Source organism: Salmo salar, chromosome ssa24 (assembly GCF_905237065.1).
Source record: "Salmo salar chromosome ssa24, Ssal_v3.1, whole genome shotgun sequence".
NCBI classification, from domain to species: Eukaryota; Metazoa; Chordata; class Actinopteri; order Salmoniformes; family Salmonidae; genus Salmo; species Salmo salar.
In genome coordinates this window covers 25,809,286-25,830,782 of record NC_059465.1, presented here as the reverse complement: position 1 = coordinate 25,830,782, position 21,497 = coordinate 25,809,286, and the positions used below count along the sequence as shown (strand labels likewise).

The 21,497-nt window shown below is 43.1% G+C and overlaps 1 protein-coding gene across 3 annotated transcripts; it reads left to right on the top strand.

Annotated features, from left to right (window-relative positions):
- Nucleotides 1-449: 449 nt before the first annotated feature.
- Nucleotides 450-20,062, top strand: adgrd2 (adhesion G protein-coupled receptor D2). 3 transcript variants are annotated; one of them, XM_014171644.2, is made up of 26 exons: nucleotides 450-815; nucleotides 1,065-1,132; nucleotides 1,395-1,455; nucleotides 1,651-1,887; nucleotides 2,047-2,676; nucleotides 3,789-3,914; nucleotides 4,195-4,289; nucleotides 4,517-4,816; nucleotides 6,255-6,366; nucleotides 9,111-9,245; nucleotides 11,657-11,765; nucleotides 12,009-12,114; nucleotides 12,268-12,323; nucleotides 12,441-12,567; nucleotides 12,696-12,799; nucleotides 13,094-13,196; nucleotides 13,436-13,589; nucleotides 13,983-14,116; nucleotides 14,321-14,436; nucleotides 15,733-15,853; nucleotides 16,456-16,497; nucleotides 16,631-16,684; nucleotides 16,837-16,984; nucleotides 18,595-18,647; nucleotides 18,783-18,813; nucleotides 19,827-20,062. In XM_014171644.2, the coding sequence occupies exons 2-26, from the start codon at nucleotides 1,088-1,090 to the stop codon at nucleotides 19,832-19,834; spliced, it is 3,207 nt and encodes a 1,068-aa protein (XP_014027119.2). In that variant the 5' UTR covers nucleotides 450-815; nucleotides 1,065-1,087; the 3' UTR covers nucleotides 19,835-20,062. The 3 variants fall into 3 exon arrangements, with proteins under 3 accessions (XP_014027119.2, XP_045562842.1, XP_014027118.2); XM_045706886.1 differs by lacking the exon at nucleotides 18,783-18,813 and having other exon boundaries at nucleotides 450-738; XM_014171643.2 differs by lacking the exon at nucleotides 18,783-18,813.
- The last annotated feature ends 1,435 nt before the right edge of the window (nucleotides 20,063-21,497 follow it).

Sequence of the window (21,497 nt, the reverse complement as noted above, 5' to 3'; positions counted from 1 at the left end):
ATGACTGCGAGCCAGGCCTAATCGCCCAACATCAGTGCTCCACCTCACTAATGCTCTTGTGGATGGATGGAAGCGAGTCCCCACAGCAATGTTCCAACATCTAGTGGAAAGTCTTCCCAGAAGAGTGGAGGCTGTTATAGCAGCAAAGCGGGGACCAACTCCATATTAATGCCCATGATTTTGGAATGAGATGTTCGACGAGCAGGAGTCCACATACTGTTGGTCATGTAGCGTACCTTGATGTATACAGTAAATAGCAGAAGCAGTAGCAGACAATAAGAGTGGTGCAGAAATGCTTGCCACCCTGCTGGTCTTGATGAACTCTCCGTACCAAACACTTGGCACTGCTTGTGTACGTAGAGTTCTTAAAAAAATGGCCTGATTTGCATGACAAAGCATGCTACTGATTCAAGGGTGCTGAAGAGTGTGGTGGTGGTGTTGGTGCTAGGGAGGGGGGGCTGGCTGAAGGCAGAGGTTGACTGTTGGACAGAAAGGCAACAGACAGATGCTCCTCACAATGCACAGCAGAGACTTCTCCATAGAGACCAGTCAGGCAGGAGATACTGGAGGCAAAAGCGGCTGAACAGTGGATGAACTGACTAGACTGGACAATGGTCAGAGCACACGCAGGAAATCAGAGTAGTGATCCTCAGTATTTAAGGAGAGTTACAGCAGCCTTGGAGTAGCACTAGGCAGTAAAAGCTGGAGTCGGAGCAGTCTGTTCACTACGAGTCTACAGTAAGCCCAGTTACACAAATAAGGGGACATCACCTGTTGCAGTGTGGGTCTGGGGTAACTTTGATGTGTGTTGTACGGTAAGATAAGTAGCCTATCGCTATTTTATTTGAAGTGGTTCTCTTTGAAATATACACAAAATATAGTATAATATCTATAATACTTCAAACATTGTTTATACAGTATGTTGTTGCACTGTGTTAGTCATTGTATTGTTGAACAGAGGTGTATTGGTCTTTGATATGAATAGAGGCTACAGTATGATCCATTGAAGAAACCTAAGTGTCTCCTGAAAGGCAGAGACCAGTTAGCATTGTGTTTTGTTTCAGCTGTGGAACACTGAGACATAGAGATGACTGGAGCCCTCCTGTCTGGGCTTCTGCTCTGTTGCATAGTGGTAATGTCTATTACTTTCTTATATATATAAAATGAAATAATGTGGAATATGAATCCATTCATTGTTTTCAGCGTTTTACTGTAGAAATTAATGAATTTATTGGTAGATCTGATACGTTTCATAGGCTAAACGCAACTATTCATTTGACTCCATGGTTCTGCTTGTTTCTATACTGAGTTCATTGAATAAGTACATATCAAGGATATTATGTCTATGCCCTAGCCAACAGAATAAAGCAGAGTAAATGTTTCCTCTATTGTAGGTGCTGTGTGAATGTGAGCCAACACAGCCGGGGCCAGACAAAGGAGAGATGGACTCAGGCGGTGAGTTCTGGAACTGTCAATCACTTTCAATACCATGGCAGCAACTCTTACAACCTGATGTATGATGCTAGAATGTCTTTAGGATATCATGTCATTTCCCTGTTGTTTCCATAGAGATTTGCTTAAAGAGATGATAGAGGTGTTCCTGTAAAGTGTGATCCATGCCTATTTGTGGTTTTGTGGTCATAATGACAGAGGGCAGTCTGGTCCATCAAACATCAGACTGGGTGTTCCAGCTGGTCAACGTATCCCTGGACCTCTCCCAGGCAGAGAGCTTCTGCAGCGGCCAGTTCAGCTCCCTCACCACCCTGGGCCAGCCTGAAGACGAGGAGGGAACCCTGGAGCTCCAGAGGCGGGCAGGCCTGCATGGACCCATGTGGGTCAGGGACCCCAACAGACCAACAAGCAGGCCTCTGGCACTAGCCAAACAGTGTGAGTTTAGCAACTACAGCAGCTATGTCTTGATGCCATATTGCATTTATCTCTTCCACTCTATCAAGTTGTCTATAAATGATGATCGATACCTTGGCGTTGTGTTGTGATCAAGGCCAGCATAGAGAGTGATGATCTTCTTCTGTCTCTACCTGTTAGACATGCTCTTCCAAGCCCTGAACTTTCCCAGGGATTCTCAGGAGGGCTACGGCCGTGTCAACATGATGTTTCCGGCCCTACCAGCGGTGAGCGTGTGTGTCCGCGTGCAGTGGGACCCCCAGTGGGACCAGGTGTCCACCATGTACTCCTACGCCGCACCTGTCTTCACCAATGAGTTCCAGCTGCGCGGGCAGGTGGACAGAACAGGACGCATACTACTGGCGCTCATTGTCCACGGGCAGCACCTCCCCTACAAGGCCTCCTTCCTCAACGATGGGGCCTGGCACCACCTCTGTGTTACCTGGCGCAAGGCTGACGGCCACTGGGCCATCTATGTGGACGGGGAGAAAGGGGCTATGGGCTCCAGGACTGACACCCCCAGGGACATACATGGAGAGGGGATACTTATCCTGGGGCAGGACCAGGACTCATTTGGAGGGAACTTCACTGAACCCTTCGTAGGGAATATCACAGATCTGAATGTCTGGGACACATCCTTGGAGCAGAGGCAGTTCCGTGCCCTGGACGGCTGCTCGCCTTTGACCCAGCAAGCTATCTTTACCTGGAGTATTGATAATATGACCCGTCATCCAGTGGTAAGAGAGGTGTCAGCCAGTCTGTTCTGTCCAGGTGAGACTGCACCAACACTCACACAACAATGAGAGATCCCTACATAAAATATAGCCATAATCTGATCTTTATTGGATGTGCTTTTTATCAGTGCTTTTGATTCCAGGTTGATATATTTTTTGTTTGGTTTAATTGTCATCTTAGCAGTTGAATCTTGGCCATTTAAATTTACTGTCAGGCATTTTGTTTCACATGCCCTTTGCGGTCTCTTGGTCCTAGTTAGGTAGCCTACTTTCCATTGAAGAAGGATTTGTTCACACACAAAATTCACGATGCATTATTTGGGTGGCCTCCTGCAGATTTAAAATCAAAATGTAGGTATTTTGTTTCTTTCACATAGCTTTTTAATTCTGATATGGTACCTTTATAGAGCTTTCTATTGCAAACCTATTGTCCTTCTTCCAGATCAATCCGTAGCTATTACTAATCCAATACTGAGTCAGTGGTGATTGTTCCCAGTCCCCTGTCAGTTGGTTGTTGAATCGTTCTGGGTGATCTACCTCAAAAGAGGCCAGTTAAACCAGTGGCTGTCTGCCTGAACACATCCAGTATGTCTGTCTGAGAGAGAGTCATGGGGGAGAGGAAACTGGTTAGCGTGGTTCACTGGCTAAAGGCCATGTGGAGGGCAGAGGAGGGGGATTCACACAAGTATGAGGTCTGTGCTTTACGAAGAGAATGGAGCTCTACTCAATAGTGAAAAGCAACAAAACGTTTAAGCGCCAGGAAAAAGAAGGAATTCCATTTCTGTGAGTAACAAGTTGACTGGCTTTTTGTTGGCAGCCATTCTCAGTAAAAATGTCAAACATGGTTAAAATAATTGCAATGAATTGTCTGTGTTTTTCAAAGGTTGTTGAATATGAACATGAAAATATGATAGTATTTTACTTATACATGTAAATTGCTTTAGATTGAAAACATGTTATGCTACAGCATGCTAAATTAAACCAAGTACTTAGAGGACCATGGAGTAAACAAAGGTGTCACAAAATCAAGAGCTCACTTGACGCAAATAAGTCATTTAAATGTATTTCCATGAACTTTAGTAGAACAATAAACTGATTATGTAGTTACTGGAGCTGTCTCATGCTGTGTGTCTGTGTGTTGTGTTGCAGGGGTCCACAGGCAGAGGGAGATGCAGGGCTGCAGGGCTCTAGAGGGCTGGTCTAGCCAACAGCTCCCCTTGTACAGCTCTGCAGACTGCTCCACCACACTCCCCTTCATCTGCAGGACCAGCAGTGGTGAGTCAACCACTACCTAAACCGCCACTACATAGGCCTAGACCATTACTTACATACTGTAACAAACATGGCTATCACAGTACTTACTACATGACTCTTTACTGTACAACAATACCATGTATATATCTGAATTGACTAGTGAAATGAATTTAGCGTCACATTAGGGGAAATGACTGAACATGAATCGTTGTGACTCTGTACATGGTTTGTAACTAAATACCCTAACAAAACATCAGAGAGGAACCATGGACTGTTTCTGACCCATGGCTCTCTGTTACAGAGCGCTATGTTAAGATGAAGGGGTTGAGTGAGTTTCAGAGCTCCCATCCCAGTCCCTTCATGAACCACCTCATGCAGCTCTCCAATGGAACACAGGTAAAGACTGATTACTATAAATCACTGGTTGCCTGTCAGGATTAGGACATTTATGATTGATCTCTAACTTATTTAACTTGACACAGCAATTTATCTTTGTTCTGTCAGAAAATGATGTCCAATTTTCTTTGAACTACAGTTTTTGATTTCCTTTACATCCTCTGCTCTTTGTGTGTATTTGTGTGTATTTGTGTGTGTGTGTGTGCGTGCGTGTGTGTGTTCATCAGGGTGTGGAGGGTGTGATTGGGGAGCAGTCAGGGGGCCAGATGAGCTGGGGTCAGGTGTCCAGTCTGCTCAACATGTCCAGGCAGGCCCTGGAAGACACCAAGGAGGGGCTGCAGCCTGGAGACATGCTGTCCCTGGTCCAACTGCTGGTGCGGGCTGCAGACGTGCCCACAGACATGGCCACGGAGGGGAACCACAGCCGGGCCACCAACAGCGCTGGGGAGCTCAGCCACACCTTCATCACTGTGGCTGACAGCATCATCAGCCAGGACAACGTCCCCAAGTGGCAGGCCATCAAACAGGTATCAATCAATTATTTAAAGTGATTTATGAAGCCCTGTTTACATTTACCCTGTTCTCTGCTGCCAATGACTGGAACGAACTACAAAAATCTCTGAAACTGGAAACACTTATCTCCCTCACTAGCTTTAAGCACCAGCTGTCAGAGCAGCTCACAGATCACTGCACCTGTACATAGCCCATCTATAATTTAGCCCAAACTACTACCTCTTCCCCTACTGTATTTATTTATTTTATTTATTTTGCTCCTTTGCACCATATTATTTATATTTTATCTTTGAACTTTCTTCAAACTACAAATCTACCATTCCAGTGTTTTTCTTGCTATACTTTATTTACTTTGCCACCATGGCATTTTTTTTTGCCTTTACCTCCCTTATCTCACATCATTTGCTCACATTGTATATAGTCTTATTTTATTTTTATTTTTTTCTTCTACTGCATCTTTGATTGTATGTTGTTTTACTCCATGTGTAACTCTGTGTTTTTGTATGTTGTCGAACTGCTTTGCTTTATCTTGGCCAGGTCGCAATTGTAAATGAGAACTTGTTCTCAACTTGCCTACCTGGTTAAATAAAGGTGAAATAAATAAAAATAAATAAATAAAATCAGGTACCAGAGTGGCAGGCTACAACAATGACTGGGAACAGGAGGCAGAGACAAGGTGTTAAGAACGTAGACATGACTACTGGAGTATGATTTTATCATATCTCCACTAGAGGGCAGTAAGATGTGTACTGTGAATGTATACAAATAAATGGTTACGCTTGGCTTAATTAGTTAGTGTACATGTACAGAACACATAAGGCTGAATCTTGATAAAGCTTGATTGCACATACACTAAATGTAATCTTCTCTAAATCCATGAATATCTAGTTTAACAATAAACAGGTCTAATTTATATATTGCTGCAGCACATTTTCACAGACTATTATGATCTCTGAACAATTTTTATTTAATATCCAACAAAGACAATCTTGAATGTTCTTTAAAAGAAGCACTGTGTGCTATTATGGTTAACAGACCCATCCAAAACAATTACGTAGAACATGTATACTATATGTCTATGTATCCTAGTGGTAGCCATATGATAAGTGTTCATATTGATGCAGCGCTCGCCTCCCCCGCTTCACCCACCTCCCCTCTCCCAGGCCTTTCTACCCGTCAAGGTTACAGCAGCACAGCACAGCCAGACTGAATGTATTAGAGCAGCTAGAGGACTGAAACACTGTGGCTTTCCTCACCCACGTAACACTGCTTCACTCACAGTGTCTGCTCTTCTCCAATAACTACAGCCAGGAGTCTCGTGACCAGCTGACCAAACTCTGTGTCCTAGTTATAGGCTTAATATCCTGGTCAGGTCACGTGGTCAGGGCCCTACCAATGACCAGTATATTGCTATGATGAACCCCATACCCTTATCCCTGCCCTGTGCCCCAGGTGGTGAGTGGACCAATGACTGTGGTCAAGAGTATTGACCGCATGGTGACCAGTCTGAGCACTCGGCTGATGGCAGAAACTGACCATCTGCTCATTCACAGCTCCAGCATCAGTAAGTCACTTAGTACAGTACATTCTCTAGACTGTTACAGTGTGTTCTGTGGGCTTTTGAAAGGCTGAGTGAGTGGACAGACATACTACACAAAGCAATATTGAACCGATAACATCTTCCAGTGGCTAATTCAGAATTAGTCACTTAATATTTTTATTAGTTCGATATTGCTTTGTGTACCCACATAAAAAAAATACTAAAGTATACTATAGAATATTACAGTACCTAGTATAGAATTCTGTAGTAAACTGTAGTATACTGTAGAATACTATACTAATTAGCACATACTGTACCCTGCCCATTCCCCACCCCATATCCCAATTTGTGCCACCCATAAGTGAGAAACCTACATGCCAAGTATAGACCATATATTGTATTACCTACAGGTTATAGAAAGGAGCAGACGCTTCAACTATCCGCTCAGACCCCAGTCCTACCTACCTACAGTACCAAACTACCTACAGGTTCTGGACATGTTGCTCTTTTAGTATTACTCCAGTAGGTTTCCTGAAGGACAGAGCCTGTACTTCTATGTCAAAGATAATAAAACAAAAACACTATAGTAAATACTACAGTCATGTCAGCAGAAACACAACAGTAAATAATACACTATAGTACAATCTGCAAAAACACCACATTAATTACTATATACTACAGTTTTCCTTTACTACATTATTTATACTATAGTAAAGAGTAAATACTACAGTATGCTACAGTAAATACTTTTTGCTGACTTTAGTTTGCAAAAACACTACAGTGAATACTACAGTAAAGTCCACTAAAGCACTACAGTGAATACTGTAGTAGTTATAGTATACTTAAGCAATAAAGCACAAGGGGGTGTGGTATATGGCCAATATATCACAGCTAAGGTCTGTTCTTATGTACGAGGCAACGCGGAGTGCCTGGATACAGCCCTTAGCCGTGGTATATTGGCCATATACCCCAAACCCCCGAGGTGCCTTATTGCTATTATAAACTGGTTACCAATATAATTCGAATAGCCAAAATATATGTTTTGTCATACCCGTGTTATACGGCAGTCAGCCAATCAGCATTCAGGGTTGGAACCACCCTGTTTATGTCACGGTTGTCATAAGGAGAAGAGGACCAAAGTGCAGCGTGTATGTGGTTCCACATTTTATTTAAACTGTGAAATTATGCAATACATAAATAAACTGAATAAACAAAACAAACCATGACTCAGAGGTGAAACAAACACTATTAAAAAATAATCACCCATCCGGGCTGCAGGCCGTCGCCGGAGGTTCCGGGCTGCAGGTCGTCTCAGGAGGTTCCGGACTGTAGAACGTCGCCGGAAGCTCCGGACTGGGAACTGTCGCCGGAAGCTCCGGACTGGGAACTGTCGCCGGAAGCTCCGGACTGGGAACTGTCGCCTGGGATGGGATGTGGGATGTGCACTGAATGTGCACTGGAGGCCTGATGCGTGGGGCTGGCACAGGTGACGCCAGACTAGTAACACGCACCTCAGGGCTAGTGCAGGGAGCAGGAACCAGGCTACCAGGCTAGATTGACTCACTGGATGCCGGGTACGTGGAGCAGGCACAAGATATACTGGACCATGGAGGCACACTGGAGGTCTCGAGCGTAGAGCTGGCACCACCCGTCCTGGCTGAATGCTCAACCTAGCACGGCAAATGCGGGGCGCGGGCACAGATCGCACCGGGCTGTGAATGCGCATTGGCGACACAGTCGTTGCCGTGCTAGCTCCTCGTAACGTTGCCGTTCTGCTTTCGCTGCCTCCACCTGTTCCCATGGGAGGCGATCCCATCCAGCCTGGATCTCCTCCCACGTCCAGGATCCCTTTCCATTCAAAATGTCCCCCCAGGTCCACTCCTGATCACGCTGCTTGGTCCTTTGGTGGTGGGTGATTCTGTCACAGTTGTCATAAGGAGAAGAGGACCAAAGTGCAGCGTGTGTGTCGTTCCACATTTTATTTCATCTGTGAAACTATGCAATACATAAATAAACTGAATAAACAAAACAACAAACCGTGACGCAGAGCTGAAACAAACACTACTCAAAAATAATCACCCACAAAACCCAGGTAGAAAAAAACCTTACTTAAGTATGATCTCCAATTAGAGACAATGAGGACCAGCTGCCTCTAATTGGAGATCATCCCAAACAAACCAACATAGAAATACAAAAACTAGAACCTAACAACATAGAAATAGAACACATAGACTAAACCCCCCTGTCACGCCCTGACCAACTCTACCATAGAAAATAACAGCTTAACATGGTCAGGCCGTGACAGTTTATAATATAGTATTTTCTCATGTGGGTCATGCGTCTACTGCTATTCAGAGAAACCTGGACCTTATTTGGACCCCGCGACATGAGCTTCATACTTGTTCTTTCCTTTGTTCTTCTAGACCTACTATTGCCGAACACAGGCATCTTGCTACAATATAACGTCATTTACCAACCGCTATGGAGCACTTAGCTGTTCCTCTTACTATAATACAAAAATGACAGCTAGGCCTGCCCACTACACTATGTATGCTCCTTATACCACCTTTAATGTCAACCTTCCTATCCACAGTGGACCTGTCTTCATCAGGTCACAGGTGGTAGCATGTAGGAGCATATAGTGTACAAGCCTTTCTGTCCTTTGCATGTTTACTCATTAGCACTTTTTGTAGGATGTGCTGCTGTGACTACAACCATTCCTCTTCCTATAGTTAATTCCACTGAAAATAGTTATTTATGTCATTCAGAACTGGAGGTCCAGCAGCAGAGTCTGGGAGAGGAATCTAGCGGGTCTAAGTTCTGTGGTCCAGTGGTGGACAGCGACACCAACATAGACTGCATCTCAGTCCCCACACAGAACATGCAGGATCTCCATGACAACGGTGAGAGACATCCCTGAGAGCGCTGTACTGTCTGTAACTGTGCTGTCTGTAGCTGTACTGTGTCTAGATGAGAATATGCACTCCTTCAATCATAGCCAGCCGACTACTTTACAGTCTCAACCATGCATTCCTCTAACAGTAAAAACACCTACAGTAGTGAAGCAGGATTTTAAAATACATACCAAGAATTTATCAAGCACTGTTTGAACACTGAGTGTACAAAACATGAAGAACACATTCCTAATATTGAGTTGCAAGTTGCACCCCCCGTGTTTGCCCTCAGAACAGCCTCATTTCGTCAGGGCATGGACACTACAAGGTGTTGAAAGCATTCCACAGAGATGCTGGCCCATGTTGACTCCAATGCTTCCCACAGTTGTGTCAAGTTGGCTGGATGTCCTTTGGGTAGGTGGACCATTCTTGATACACACAAGAAACTGTTGAGCGTGAAAAGCCTGGCACCTACTACAATACCCCGTTCAATGGCACTTAAATCTTTTGTCTTGCCCATTCACCCTCTGAATGAACGAATGGCACACATACACAATCCATGTCTTAGTTGTCTCAAGGCTTAAAAATCCTTCTTTAACCTGTCTCCTCCCCTTCATCTACACTGATTGAAGTGGATTTAACAAGTGACATCAATAAGGGATCATAGTTTCACTTGGATTCACCTGGTCAGTCTATGTCATGGAAAGAGCAGCTGTTCTTAGTGTATGTACTGGTACACACTTGTCAGTGCATGGTACAGACAGTATGTTTTCATCCATTTGTAGTACCACTTGACTTCATACAACTATTCACAATCTATATTAGCTGGCTATTGTGAGACATAACATTGCTCTGTGTTTCCAATTTGTGCTGCATTGTTAAACTGTCTAGTGTTCTTAGAAGTGTTGTTTATGTGGATGTTGATGTTGTTGTTTATGTGGATGTTGTTGTTTATGTGGATGTTGATGTTGTTGTTTATGTGGATGTTGATGTTGTTTATGTGGATGTTGTTCTTTATGTGGATGTTGATGTTGTTGTTTATGTGGATGTTGATGTTGTTGTTTATGTGGATGTGGATGTTGATGTTGTTTATGTGGATGTTGATGTTGTTGTCTATGTGGATGTTGATGTTGTTGTCTATGTGGATGTGGATGTTGATGTTGTTTATGTGGATGTTGATGTTGTTGTCTATGTGGATGTGGATGTTGATGGTGTTGTTTATGTGGATGTTGATGTTGTTGTCTATGTGGATGTGGATGTTGATGTTGTTTATGTGGATGTTGATGTTGTTGTCTATGTGGATGTGGATGTTGATGGTGTTGTTTATGTGGATGTTGATGTTGATGGTGTTGTTTATGTGGATGTTGATGTTGTTTATGTGGATGTTGATGTTTATGCAAATGTTGATGTTGTTTATGTGGATGTTGATGTTGTTGTTTATGTGGATGTTGTTTATGTGGATGTTTTTGTTTATGTGGATGTTGATGTTTATGCAAATGTTGATGTTGTTTATGTGGATGTTGATGTTGTTGTTTATGTGGATGTTGTTGTTGTTTATGTGGATGTTGTTGTTTATGTGGATGTTGTTTATGTGGATGTTGTTTATGTGGAGGTTGTTTATGTGGATGTTGTTGTTTATGTGGATGTTGATGTTTATGTGGTTGTTGTTTATGTTTATGTGGATGTTGTTGTTTATGTGGATGTTTATGTGGATGTTGTTGTTTATGTGGATGTTGATGTTTATGTGGTTGTTGTTTATGTTTATGTGGATGTTGTTGTTTATGTGGATGTTGATGTGGTTGTTGTTTATGTTTATGTGGATGTTGTTGTTTATGTGGATGTTGATGTTTATGTGGATGTTGTTGTTGTTGTTGTTTATGTGGATGTTGTTGTTTATGTGGATGTTGATGTTGTTTATGTGGATGTTGATGTTGTTGTTTATGTGGATGTTGATGTTGTTGTTTATGTGGATGTTGATGTTTATGTGGATGTTGATGTTGATGTTTATGTTGATGTTGATGTTGTTGTTTATGTGGATGTTGATGTTGTTGTTTATGTGGATGTTGATGTTGTTGTTTATGTGGATGTTGGTGTTTATGTGGATGTTGATGTTGTTTATGTGGATGTTGATGTTGTTGTTTATGTGGATGTTGATGTTTATGTGGATGTTGATGTTGTTGTTTATGTGGATGTTTATGTTGTTGTTTATGTGGATGTTGATGTTGTTGTTTATGTGGATGTTGATGTTGTTGTTTATGTGGATGTTGATGTTGTTGTTTATGTGGATGTTGATGTTTATGTGGATGTTGATGTTGTTGTTTATGTGGATGTTTATGTGGATGTTGATGTTTATGTGGATGTTGATGTTGTTGTTTATGTGGATGTTGATGTTGTTGTTTATGTGGATGTTGTATGAGCAGGCTTCCAGAAGGTGACTGTGGTCAACACGTGGTACAGTTCCCTGCGGCCTCTCTTCAACTCAGAGGAGAACATCACCATGTTTCCCATCGTCACCGATGGCATCCAAAGGTAGGGAACTGTTTTAGACCAGGGTGACACTGAGTAGGCACGAAATGAGAATAAATAACTTGAAAAAGGACAAGTCTTTTTTTCATGAATTACTGTAGATATGAATCAGTCCATTAAGAACATTAATTTTCATTTTCCATTAAGACTTTTTTCCATTAGTGCCTACTGAGCATAAGCCAGTGTTGATATCCAGCCTTATGTGTGACTGTCCCCATATGGCCTGTGCTGTGCTTTGTGTGTCAGGTACCTGGGCACCATCCTGGGCTCTTCTGTCATCTCTACTACAGTCCTGGGTGACGGACAGCCTGTCAGCATGGCTGTACGCTTCCAGCTCCAACACAGAGCTCAGGTTAGTCTCACACTCACATGGAATATATTCCTCTATACACTATATACCTCTGCCTCGCTCACAGAGAATATGATATATGTCCCTTGTTCTCCTCCATAAGTCTGTCCTTTACTGTAAGTGTGAAAGGATGTCCTGTTCCATTGATTCCTTTAGAATCCTGTAGGGACCGTGTATGACCCAGTCTGTGCATTCTGGGACTTTGATCTGATGTGAGTATAATGACAGCACATGTTCTGCCATTACATCAATAGAAATCAGTGTTTGATTCATTAGTGTAAAGGTTACCATAAAATGCGATGAAAGTGTAAACTGTTGTCCTCCTCTAGGCCAGAGGCAGGGGGGTGGTGGTCTACTAGAGGATGTGAGGTCATCTCTAAACAATACGACTCCACTGTCTGCTTCTGCAACCACACCACCAACTTTGCCCTGTTGATGCAAGTCTATGAAGTCCAGGTAAAGGTCCATTCTATCCTCCACAAGACACCACATTCCACATTGTGAAATAGTGCACTCAATAGAGAATAGACACTTATAGTCAGTATAGTTTCTGATAAATACCTGTGTGTGTGTGTGTGTGTCAGAGGAGTCCAGAGAATGAAAAAGCCCTCCAGGTGATGACGTTCATTGGCTGTGGAGTGTCTCTGTGTGGCCTACTCTTCACCTTCATCCTCTTCATTGCTGTGGGGTGAGTGGTGCTCTGCTTCATGGAATAATCTACTAGCATGTGGAGGGTACAAGACATGTGTTTGAATGATTAGGTCTGTCTGTACAATATGTCTTCTTTACCATGTTGAGCAGACCCATTGCTGCTGTGTTTAGTATTTATGTATGATTACTGACTCACAGACTAGCTGTATGTTGGTCTGACCTTGATCATCTCTCTGTGTCTGTCTCCCCTCTCCCCTCTCCCCCTCTCCCCTCTCCCCTCCCTCTCCCCTCTCCCCTCTCCCCTCTCCCGTCTGGCCTGGTGTGGGTTCAGAGTTCCTAAGTCTGACCGCACCACTGTCCATAAGAACCTGATCGTGGCTCTGGGAATAGCTGAGCTGCTGCTGATGTGCAGTGACTGGGCCTCTGCTAACGAGGTGGGACTCTTTACATACAGTAGCTCTGTCTCTCTTCAAACATCTCATTCTCTGTATGGTTATGGGTAATATGAACTAGAGGAGGGCATAGGGTCAGAGATCCATGTGCCTGTGGGCTTTTATCTGCTTCGGTTGATGAATGTATGATAGGACATTCTCTTCTCTAGACCACAGCACTATATGTGTGTTACTTAAATGGCGGACAAGTGTGTCAATGCTTTGTCCCTCCTGTCCACTAGGGGGCGTGTCTGGTGGTGACGGCCCTGCTGCACTTTTTCTTCATGGCCTCCTTCTCCTGGATGCTGGTGGAGGGGCTGCTGCTGTGGAGTAAGGTGGTGTCTGTCAACATCAGCGAGGACCGCAGGATGAAGATGTACTATTCCATCGGCTGGGGTAAAACACACTACAGCTATAACACAATGTCCTGATACACTCCACACAGGACTCATCCAGTCACACAAGACACTGGCCGATATCCTACAAGCCCAGTTTGTGCACAGTGCTGTCTGGAACACAACTCATCTAGACCAAAGGCTGTGTTCCTACTGACCACATTGGGAGAGTGTATTTATTCAAATAGCTAAACATGCTCATGATGATGTGTTATAAGATGCTCATCTATTGGCCAGCTGTCTGAGGTGTTCACTTTTTTCAGAGGAAACAGAATGGCTGGTGAATGATGTCTACTGCAGTGCCTGTAACACAGCAATGTCAACTCTCTTTATTCAAGACATTCCTGTGTTATATTCCTGTAAAAAAAAACATATTGTTGCTTTCTTTTTGCAGGTCTACCTGTTGTGATTGTTGGTGTAACCTTGACGATATCCTTGGACAAGTACAAAGCAGACAATCACTGCTGGCTCAATGTGGAGACTGATATGATTTGGGCTTTTGTGGGACCTGTTCTGTTTATCTTGGTCGTATGTAGCTTTGCTTTACTTGTGTTACTTCACTTTACTGTGTGTTTGTGCATTTGTGTGTGTGTGTGTGCATTTGCATGTGTGTGTGTGTGCATTTGTGTGTGTGTGTGCTCACCTGTGATGGTTATTCATGTGTCATACATGTGTCATGCAGCAACAATATGGCATGTCCATCAGTTGTTCTAAGACTTTGTGTACTCCTAGGTCAATGCAGTGGTGCTTTGCCGGGTAGTCATAGTGACAGTGTCCAGCGCTCGTCGTCGCGCGAAGATGCTCACTCCCAGTTCAGCATCTAAACTCCATACCTTCGACCTGACCTGGTGAGTCACCACACTATAGCTCTCTCTTTCTCTCTCTCTCTCAACCACTCTCTCTCTCTCATTCGCTCTCATTCAGTCTCTCGTCCTCTTTCCCTGACTCTCCTGCTCTCTCACGCACATGCAAACCTAGGACACATACATTGTGTTTTGATTCTGCGACCCAACATCCAACACTTGGTGGTTTTTCATGGTATGTTTTATATGTGCGATACAACGAGACAGAGAGCTGTCAGAGAAATTTCCTTTGAAGTACAATCTGTGGAATAGGTGATTTTCAAATCCACAAGTGACCGATCCACACAGCCAAACTTAACTGAACTCAACAGAGAGACTGTAAGTGTATGAGAATGAGGTAGTTTGAGTCTGAAGTAGTGGGAGTTGTTATAGGTCTTATCAGTCTAACACCTGGTCCTATCGAGACAGAGAGACGGAGAGGCAGACTGTGTGGGTGTGTGTTGGTCTGTGTGCTTTTCACTGAGCTCATTGTCTGGTCAATGTGGACTCTAAACAGGGACCAGGGCATAGGGTTCAGTGCTGTCCCAATATAGACAGGGTCTAAACATGCTATGCTCATATATAGCTGCCTACATGCAGAGACAAGACAAATAAAACAATGATATTGTGCACACTGCACATCTATGAACACCAAGACAGTATTTCATTGAGATATTTATTTTCAATCATCACCTCTTCATTTCCTTGTAAAGAGAGTGAAGGAGTAAGCAAGCCATCTCTGCCCCCTCCACAGTCTATCTGTTCCCCGTAAGAATGTGATGAGATGTCACAAGTTTGGAAAGAAGACTAAATTGAAAAGAAAAGCAAAGGAAGAAGAGGAATTGCTCACTTTGTCCTTGTAGACAAAGTTCAACGTGAACTCAATTTCCTGGCCCAGGTGCAGCAGGACGACAACAAATCAGAGACACAGAGCATACATGATAATAATGTAATAATGTGATTATTATTACTATTTTTACTAATTTAAATTGAATACACTCGCATCAAGTATAGCTGTGGTTGTCACATAACTACATTCTGTGCAGTTTGTGTGTGTGTGTGTGTGTGTGTGTGTGTGTGTGTGTGTGTGTGTGTGTGTGTGTGTGTGTGTGTGTGTGTGTGTGTGTGTGTGTGTGTGTGTGTGTGTGTGTGTGTGTGTGTGTGTGTGTGTGTGCGTGACAATAGCTAGATGCCATAATGGACTTCTATTCAGCATCAGCTGAGTCCTGCCAGGAGAGTGTGTGTGTGGGGGTCGGTGCGTGAGTGGGTGTGTGTTCTATACTGACAGTCTGACTTCTGCAGGGCTGTGACGCGACCAGTCCTTATTCTACTGCCAGTGCTGGGCCTTACCTGGCTGTGTGGAGTCCTGGTGCACCTATCCATGATGGTGGCCTATGTCTTCATCGCTCTCAATGCTTTCCAGGTAAGCAAAGCCATCCTTTCAAGGATCTTTGTCTGTAAAAGTTTGTAGAGAGCGAGCGAGAGAGAGAGAGAGAGAGAGAGAGATGGGCTAGATAAGCGGGTTGGTGGGCCGCAGGAGCAGTGTAGTGTGTGGGAAAGGGTGGCTCAGTCTGGACCTTTGAAGGACAGGGCTCAAGGCTGGCCCCTTGCCAGATTCACCTCCACCTCTCTTCCCATCACACTCCTGATAAGACTTGTAAATCAGATGGAGGTACTCTGCACTTCCCCTCTAATTTTCTCTTTCTACCTCTACCTCTCTCTTTCGCTATCTCTCTCTCTCTCTCTCTGTGTGTTACTCTGTGCGCTCTCCCTCTCTCTCTCTCTCTTTCTTGCTCTCTCTCTCATATAAGCTTCCTGCATGGTTGTTAATTCATGTGAATGAGCTGGCCATGGCCCCGGAGTAACCCTCAGAGAGCTGCTAGTTAATTTAGATTTATTGTGAGGCTTCATCCGGAGAGAGGGGAGGTAAACCTCATCATCCTCAAACTATACTTAGGCTGTTGAAGGCTCCATAGAAATAACTCACTATATTGTACATTGTCTTCTGTCTTTTCCTTCCTGTAGGGTCTGTACATATTCCTGGTGTATGCGGTTTACAATAGTGAGGTATGTTTTCTAAGAACTCTGTTTCAGCAGGGCTTCTTTCTCTCAGAATGCAGTTGTCTATCTGTGGCATGCCAACGCCAAACACGTCAGTGGCAGTACAAGCTACTGAGGGTATTGTCTGCTTTTCTTAAAGGTGAGGAATGCCATAAAGAGGATCAAAGAGAAGAGGAAAGCCTTGTCTTTCACGGTGAGCCAAAAAGCATACAGCGACATCCGTACTAACATTTTGATTATTCTCAACCTGGAGAAAAACATTATGCTAACTCAAGATGAACATGCATTGAATACACAGTCAGACAGCCTCATGTAAACTTCTCAATGCAATCTCATTGGTTGTAGAACTGTTCCCAGCCAATCAGCTTTCTGCCGTCCCAGAGGAGTCCAGCCCAGACGTGGACCCACAGTCTGCCACCTCCCTCCAGCCCAGAGACCAGCGACATCTCAGGCCCCGGCAGCACCACCTCCACCTCACTGGTCATCAAGAGTGGTAGGAGAGGCTGGCCAGAGTGGGGTGGGTGGCCCTGGGGTTGGAGTGAGGATTGGGGCTGTGGAGGGTTGGGGTGGGTCAGGTTGGGGGAAGGTTGTCTGGTTTTGGGTAGGCTGGGTTGGGTTGGGTTAGGGTTGGTTAGTGGTGGGTTGTGGTGCAAGGGGTCATGCAGTCTGGATATTACACTTAGGTGTTCAACGAACCTGACATGAACGCCATTAAAGGCAAAGTTTACCCAAAACTCCCAAATGATTCCATACATTGAAACTAGTTTAGTGGAGTTTGCCCTCTCCCCTTCTCTCTCCCTGTAGTACTGAAACAGCTGCAAAAATGGGTCACGTGACTTGTGACTTGTGCTGGATGCAGGCCTCGCTCTACTCCGTTGCCAGTGAATTCATTATTCAGAAATGTGTTATTTTATTGAAAGTGTACTGCCGAATTAGCTATTTTTGTCAAAGTACTATCGGGTTTGAGTCAGGAAACTTGTATATTTCAACCTAAAATATTTGTGATTATTTTATATTATTATTTTATCTAGTCGACTCCACAGCAGCGGCGATGGGTAACAACTGCGCATGTACGCCCTCATGTACGCCCTCATGTACGCCCTCATGTACGCCCTCATGGGGTAGACCCTGCAATGTAGAAACGTCACAATATGCCCTTATATGGAGCTTGATGTCACAAATTCAATTCTTTAATGGGTGAGAAAGAACCTGGTGCAAAAGTTAATGGTTAGACAAATCACAGGTAAAGTTAGTTATGCAAAGTGGAAAAAGAGATGGCTGCAAGAGCAAGCTGATGTCCGGTCCCTGACTGCACTTTACACAGTAAATCAAGGGAAGAAGCCACCAAATGTCAATGGTTTTCCTATAAAAGATATGGAGTGATGCAGAAGAAGGTTAATAGCAATTCGAAATAGTAAATACAATATAAATACTCCTGCAGCCAACCTTGCATTGCTGCATGTGGGTAGCAAGCACTTCAGTGGGGATGTATATGAATAAGATGTGCAATCTGAAATTATGGGGACAGGAAACTGAAGGATACTAAAAGATACAACTGTTGCTACTATATTTCCATGGACTGGATATGGCGCAGTGCCAAAATACAAAGGCACATTTGAGAAGAGAAAGCGACAGGGTTGGGGCTGTGATCCAGCTACTGCTGCAATTTGCCTCAATTCTCCGGACGAATACTCAGGCGACGACACCATCAGCACCCCTCCATGATATAAAATAATCGCTACTGTTTGGGGTCGAAAAGTACACATTTCCTGACTCAAAACCGATAATACTTTTGACAAAAATAGCTAATTTCGCAGTACGCTTCAATAAAACAATGAATTTGTCCACAATTTGCAGATTTGTGTATCATGAATTCACTGGCAACAGCGCAAAGTGAGGCCTGCATCCAGCAACGTCACCAGTCAGATGAACTGCTTTTGCCGCTGTTTCAGTACTACATGGAGAGAGAGGGGGAGAGGGCAAACTCCACTGAACTAGTTTCAATGTATGGAATCACTTGGTTTCTAGATTTTGGGTAAACTTCTCCTTTAGTACCAGGTGAATAAATGCATCTCTGTGAGATTTTGCCTTTTTGTCTTTCAGAGAGTTTTGGAAAAGAAAGTCGTTTCTCCTTGAAACCAGCATCAGGAAACCAGGTATGTTTGGTATTATGCATCTAAAGAGACTCTATCCTCTTATTTGGCCTACTATCACTCCTAAATGGTTCATTGTGTATTTTACGAATTCTGATCCATCTCCCAGACATCAACATGTCTGTTTTACTTTACCAGGTGGTTCAATTGACTGCTTTCAAGCCCTCAGGTATTTTCACCATTTCCTAGGCAGCTGAATCTGACTTTCATTTAATCTTGCTTTATTAAAAAGAATGTGGCTGGCACACATACAATAAGGAACCAGGTTACATTGTCTACTGACTATTTCGTCATCATTTAATCCCCTTATGTTAGTATCTATATTTTCTTCAGATTTAAATTCTTTTTGATTGGACAGTTATTTTGACTACATGTAATAACATCAGGTGTGTGTTTTGTAAACATTTTGGCAGCACTTTTTTGGTTTTTGAAGTGGGCCAGGTCACTTCACCATGTCGAGAGCCTGGAACTATAAGGTTCTATCTGCAAAAAAGAGGATTCTGAGATAATTGGCTTTAAAGTTCTGAATCCTAATCGGTTTGAATGGTGTCAGCACTTTTTATTGTGTATTCTTTTGAACAGAGAAACATGAATTGGGTATCTAGAGTACTATATAAGTTGAGAACACTGAACAGAACAAGGCTATATCAATAACTACATTTTGACCAAAAAATGCAGAGAGAACCTTATAGTCTCAGTCTAATCATCAGAAAGGAGAGAGGTGAAAGTTTGTCCTTTGATTTGCTGAATGTTTTCTCTTTTATGGCAAACACCTGATCAGTGTGGTGTGTGAGTGGCACTTGGGGTCCGATGTTGACAGTCAGAACAATAGGAAACATCATTTTCCTCAGTAGTTAGACAATCAGGCTACCGCCGATCATCCTCTCAAACACCTGCTCCCACAGCTTGACTGTGTCACACGCATGTATGCACACACACATACGCATTCACGCATGCGCACACACACACAGACAAACAGACAGACACACACACCCACACAGGCACACACCCACGCACCCACACACACTCAATCCACCCAATATGTTGTGTTGGGGGCAATAATGGAGGTTTTACGATGTCTAGTCTGTAGTTTTCATTTTTGCAAAGAAAGAATAATCTATTATATTGGACATAATATGTTGATAGAATAATACATTTTGTGTTACTTTTCTGTTACAACAGGCTGCTGATGGAATGTTTGGAATTGGACACAAAGGCACATTTATCATATAACCTGGTGGGAAGAAAGTGGAATTGCACAGTGAATAGCACAAACAGATACACACAATAGATGCATCCACTCTCATACAAATATTGTAGATGATGTAAATAGACACACACTCAAATACTGCACATATAGGATACACACACACACACACACACACACACACACACACACACACACACATACAGAATGAAAGACTCAAAGATGTGCACACACACACACAGAGCGTGTGAAGCAGGAAGTGTTTTTTTAGGGCGACAGCTCCTCCTCCACCACAGTGTCCCATTCCCAGGGTCAGGAACCATCTGCTGTTTAGGAAATGGCTGTTCCAGAGAGGCAACACAACATTTGTCGTGTGCATACAGACTTCAGTTTCATTCTCTTTTGGAGAGTGGCTTATCACACCTTCAGTCTTTTTTTACAGTTATTTTTTGTGCATGTGTACTTTTTGTTTTTACAGACATAACTAGACAGTAGACGTTACTGTTTTTACAGACATAACTAGACAATAGACGTTACTGTTTTTACAGACATAACTAGACAATAGACGTTACTGTTTTTACAGACATAACTAGACAGTAGACGTTTCTGTTTTTACAGACATAACTAGACAGTAGACGTTACATGTTTTACAGACATAACTAGACACTAGACGTTACTGTTATTACAGACATAACTAGACACTAGACGTTACTGTTTTTACAGACATAACTAGACAGTAGACGTTTCTGTTTTTACAGACATAACTAGACAATAGATGTTACATATTTTACAGACATAACTAGACAGTAGGCGTTACTGTTTTTACAGACATAACTAAACAGTAGACTACTGTTTTTACAGACATAACTAGACAGTAGACGTTACTGTTTTTACAGACATAACTAGACAGTAGGCGTTACTGTTTTTACAGACATAACTAAACAGTAGACTACTGTTTTTACAGACATAACTAGACAGTAGACGTTACTGTTTTTACAGACATAACTAGACAGTAGACTACTGTTTTTACAGACATAACTAGACAGTAGACATGACTGTTTTTACAGACATAACTAAACAGTAGACATCACTGTAAGCACTGGAAACTTTGAATCTAGGATTAAAGGCTTATACTACTGTAAGATATTATATGACCAGACAACAAGATTGTGTTGTCAGTGTGAAAACCTGGATAGTAGGATGACAAATCCTCTTATAGATCAACAGCATTATATAGTAGAGATATGCTGCTAACTTACTGTGCACTGTCTGGGCAGCTCGTAAAGAAACTTTATGAAGCCTAGCACCTGTTGTCCACCTACAGTACTGTATCAGCAACCAACCACTATGTGTATTGGAGGCTGTGCTAGCTGCAGCTTGGCTTTCTCCCCAAGCCTTTCCTCCCTCCCCTGCCCTGGCCTATCCTGCCTTACAACAAGCAGCAGCAATCCTGGCCTCTCCCTATCTCCACTGCAGGAAGGTGCACTCTGAACCGAGACACATTATTCACTACAGCTCAAATGATCGTATGAAACTGTTTATTGTCCCAATAGAAGAATATGCTGGGGCAAATATAATGTACATTATCGTTTGATATAATTGTATTTCTATACATATATTGTTATGAGATGGGGGGAAGGTTATTG